Consider the following 3,731-nt stretch of genomic DNA (forward strand, 5'->3'; position numbering starts at 1 on the left):
AAATAACAAATACATTTCTTCTGTCCTCCTCAAATTTGTATAGAAACAAAGCTAGTGCAATTGCGTAGTTACAAAACTTTTATTCTTGTTTTGTGATCCCATAACAGTTAAAAAAAATTTATTCACACATTGCTAAATACTAAATACACTATATGTTATTTTTTTCACGTTAACGGTTTGCAAGATACACAACCCCAAATTTTTCAAAAATTATCCTTGTCCACAATAACCATATAATTAAACAATCTTCTTTTTTTAAAATATATATATTTTTTTTATACAGAAAACATAACCGCTTTTTCATCAAGATTGCCATCTCACCTGTCTGACGGGGAAACTACAACCTGAGTATTGAGTTTCATGGTCATATGGTTTCTCCATGTAAGTTCATTGATATATTCTTGTACTACGATTATATCCAACAAATGGTTATTTATTTTGAAATTTTGAAAACAAATGGTTATTTATTTTGAAAACAAATTAACAAAAAAAAAAATCAAAGGTTATTATCCCTCTCATATGATAATCCATGATTCACTATCAAATATCAAGCTACACGGATCGTGAGCGGTCATGAATGAGCAATCTTTCATGCAATGAGAGAAACAATATGTGTACTTGTTTATTTAATTGACATTGTTTTCTTATTTTTGATATAAATGTCTCTTTTGGTAATTCAACCTATATGTAAAATCTAAAATTATGATGTATAAAAAATAAATGTGTATCTAGTACTTGGAGGTGTGCGAATAAAATTTCTCAAGAGTTAAATATACAATTCAGGAAACAACAAAAAAGTTAGAATTTTCATGAGTTGTAATTATGAAGAACGAAACTAAAATAAGGGATGCATTTCTACTGAGCTCACTCAAATAACGGATACATTTTAAGAAATTCATAACTATTACGTACCTGAAACAGATGCAAAGACAACAGACACATAATTTGCATGAAACATAAATCATGTAGCAGAAATAGACAGTTAATTCACGCGGCCATTTAATTTAAAGTCTCAAGTTGAATCCAGTTCACATTAAGCTTTAACCTCGTCTAAGTTTCAAGAAACAATATAACGGCATACAACCTTATATATACATGTGAACAACTTTGCTTCTAAACAAGTTCATCGAGAACATAACAGCTGAGCTATCTATGTTTGTGACTTTGAGAGATTCAGAGAGCTAGCTAGAGAGATGATTGGATCAATCACTTTCTCTATGGGTAAACTGAGGACTCTCATTGATAAAATATGGATGCTTCTATTTTATCTATTTTATGACAAATTGGAAAAAATGAGCTTCAATTTGGTCAATGGATTAGCATTGCAGTAAAAGATAGGAGGAAGAGGACTATTCTTGATGGGATATCAGGAACTAATTAGAATCGATGGTGGGAAAAACTTTCTCTCTCTAAAACTTTCTCTCTGCCTTCTCTCTACACTGCTCATCTCTCCCTCCCCACTCCCAATAAGCCGGATCTAGATCATTTTGATCTGGATCTTGGCCTGAGAGTGCTTAAATTTCCATCCTTTTCTCTTGGGTTTTGTCTCCATCCTCCTGGTATGGATTCTATCCTTTTCAGGATTTACCCACCAGCCGATTTGGCCGGTTTTCCTTGGAGTTCATCTCCGATCTGAGGTAGCATGCCTCTCCTCATGGCTACTCGGTTTTTCCCTTTCAATGAATTTTACTTTGGGTCTGTTTCTCGATCTATCCCTGTTGATCCCAACCCACTCTTCTCCAGATCTATCCATATTCTTCCTATCAAACCAATTATTTTCGGCTAGCGGCCCATATCACTTTCCTTCCGCCGAAACCTATCTTTATGGTTTCCATGCGGCTCCTTGGAGCTCAAATCAAAACGGGGTTTGCCCGTTAGTGAAGCACCTGGTGATGCTACAAGAGTCTGTACACCCTTTGGGTGTCTGTCTCTTTGATCCCTTTGTGGATTTCACCAACCTTTGTGTTCAGCCAGTTCCTATGGTTGAATCTATGGCGGAAGATGTTCTCCGATTCGGAGATGGTTTGAGGGATCGATTATCTGAATTTGCACCTGGAGATCTGTTTGTTGGGCTCTCTCTGTTTGAAACTGGTATGGGAGCTTTTACTGAGCATTGGATTTGGTCAGATCGTTTGTTTGGTTGTTCCGGCCATCATAAAGACGCGCCGATCTACTATGGTCAGCAAAGAGCTGCGACTGTGGTTTCCTCCTTGCTGATGCGAGGGACTCGGGATGGTTTGGACTCGCCTGGTTTGAGTCCTCTTGTCGTGTCTGTTATTGTTATTGTAATCTGGGTTTGGGTTCTTACCCACCCTCTCTGTTTAGTTTCTATTTGTCATGTTCTTTGTTTGAACCCAGTGTTCTGGTCTTGTAACCTTGGTTTGTTTCAATGTTAAGTGCTTCTATTCGCCAAAAAAAAAAAAATATTAGAATCGATGGTGTACATTTCATGTCGTCGTAGTTCAAGCACTTCAACGTAAGCAACCTCAATCTCTACACTCTCGATATAACAATATGACCATATCAGATCAATAGATAGATGAAGATCAATGTTGTTCCTTTAGAATGAAGAAATGTTTCCTTAGCTATGCGAGTAGTGTCTATCTCTCTTTGCTTTTGAAATTTTCATCAATCATTAGAAACTAACTTTTCTGACACATATTTATGGCAATATTTACGGCAAGAGTGCATGAAAGAAAATTCAATTACTATGTGGGAGTTCATAAAAAGAAAAATAATTCACAAAACAAAGTAAGGCGGCGTACGAAAACTATTCATGTCTGTATTTTCCTTATTTTACAGGATATAAAAAATAAAATTGAAGTATCTTCATCTTTAAACCGGAAAACACGAATACAAAAAAATGTTGACGTTTTCATCTCTCTTCTTCTCCCAGCTTGTTAAATTCGGACAATATGACGCACTAAACTATTAAACACGGTGTCAAATATATAAAAAATAATGCAATCATGTTTTGTCATTTTTATTTTTCAAAATTATAATAATGTTTTTTTTTTCAAATTCAAATATCTTTAATCACTGTATATCAAAATGTACATCCGCATACAAATTGCTTGGCCGGGCACTAATTATTTCTTGTGCGGGTAAATATGTACAAACACACACGTGTATTTAATGAGTTGGGCAAGCGAGCAAGTTTGCTCAATATTCAAATCTCCTTAGCAACCGTATATAAAAACAAAAACGAATGAATCTAGAACTAAGCACATACCATTAGAGGTTTTTATGACCTCTCTTGTCGATCTTTTGTTATAGACAGTTACGTTGGTGATGCGCCCAGATCATAACTATTTATTGATCCTAGGTTAGTGGTGAAATTAAGAATTGAAAGTCATTTAATAAATATATTGTTTTGTTAACTGTTCACCAACGTAAGTTTTGCTTTCTCATATTTATGACTGTTATTTCGTTTTGCAGTGCTCGGACTTTTGGAGAGTGTGGTTATTATTGTCAACTAAGATATATTGTTTGGCCTTTATTGTTTTTAGCAACAATTTTCAAATAGGGGATGAAAGATTCAAGTGCCCCATTAGCTCTTAAATTAACAAGATTTTTCATTTCTTTGGTGCTACATCAGATGTGCCGAAACCAAGAGTTCATGCTCTAAAACTACTATGACATGTATTAATAGCAAAGTTATTCAGTGCACCAAGGTTCAAGTGAACCAATAGTCAATGACCAATCACAATCATTCATTTAATGTAGTCAAT

The 3,731-nt window shown here is 35.0% G+C and overlaps 1 protein-coding gene across 1 annotated transcript in view; it reads left to right on the forward strand.

Annotated features, from left to right (window-relative positions):
- LOC101301206 overlaps positions 1-3,731 on the forward strand; it is a 9,180-nt gene that overhangs the window by 2,093 nt on the left and 3,356 nt on the right. The window contains exon 6 of the mRNA XM_004300946.1: positions 1,971-2,250. Within this exon, the coding sequence (XP_004300994.1) occupies positions 1,971-2,250 (280 nt within the window). The remainder of the gene's footprint in view (positions 1-1,970; positions 2,251-3,731) is intronic.

The sequence above is a fragment of the Fragaria vesca genome, linkage group LG5 (assembly GCF_000184155.1).
Source record: "Fragaria vesca subsp. vesca linkage group LG5, FraVesHawaii_1.0, whole genome shotgun sequence".
Lineage (NCBI taxonomy): Eukaryota > Viridiplantae > Streptophyta > Magnoliopsida > Rosales > Rosaceae > Fragaria > Fragaria vesca.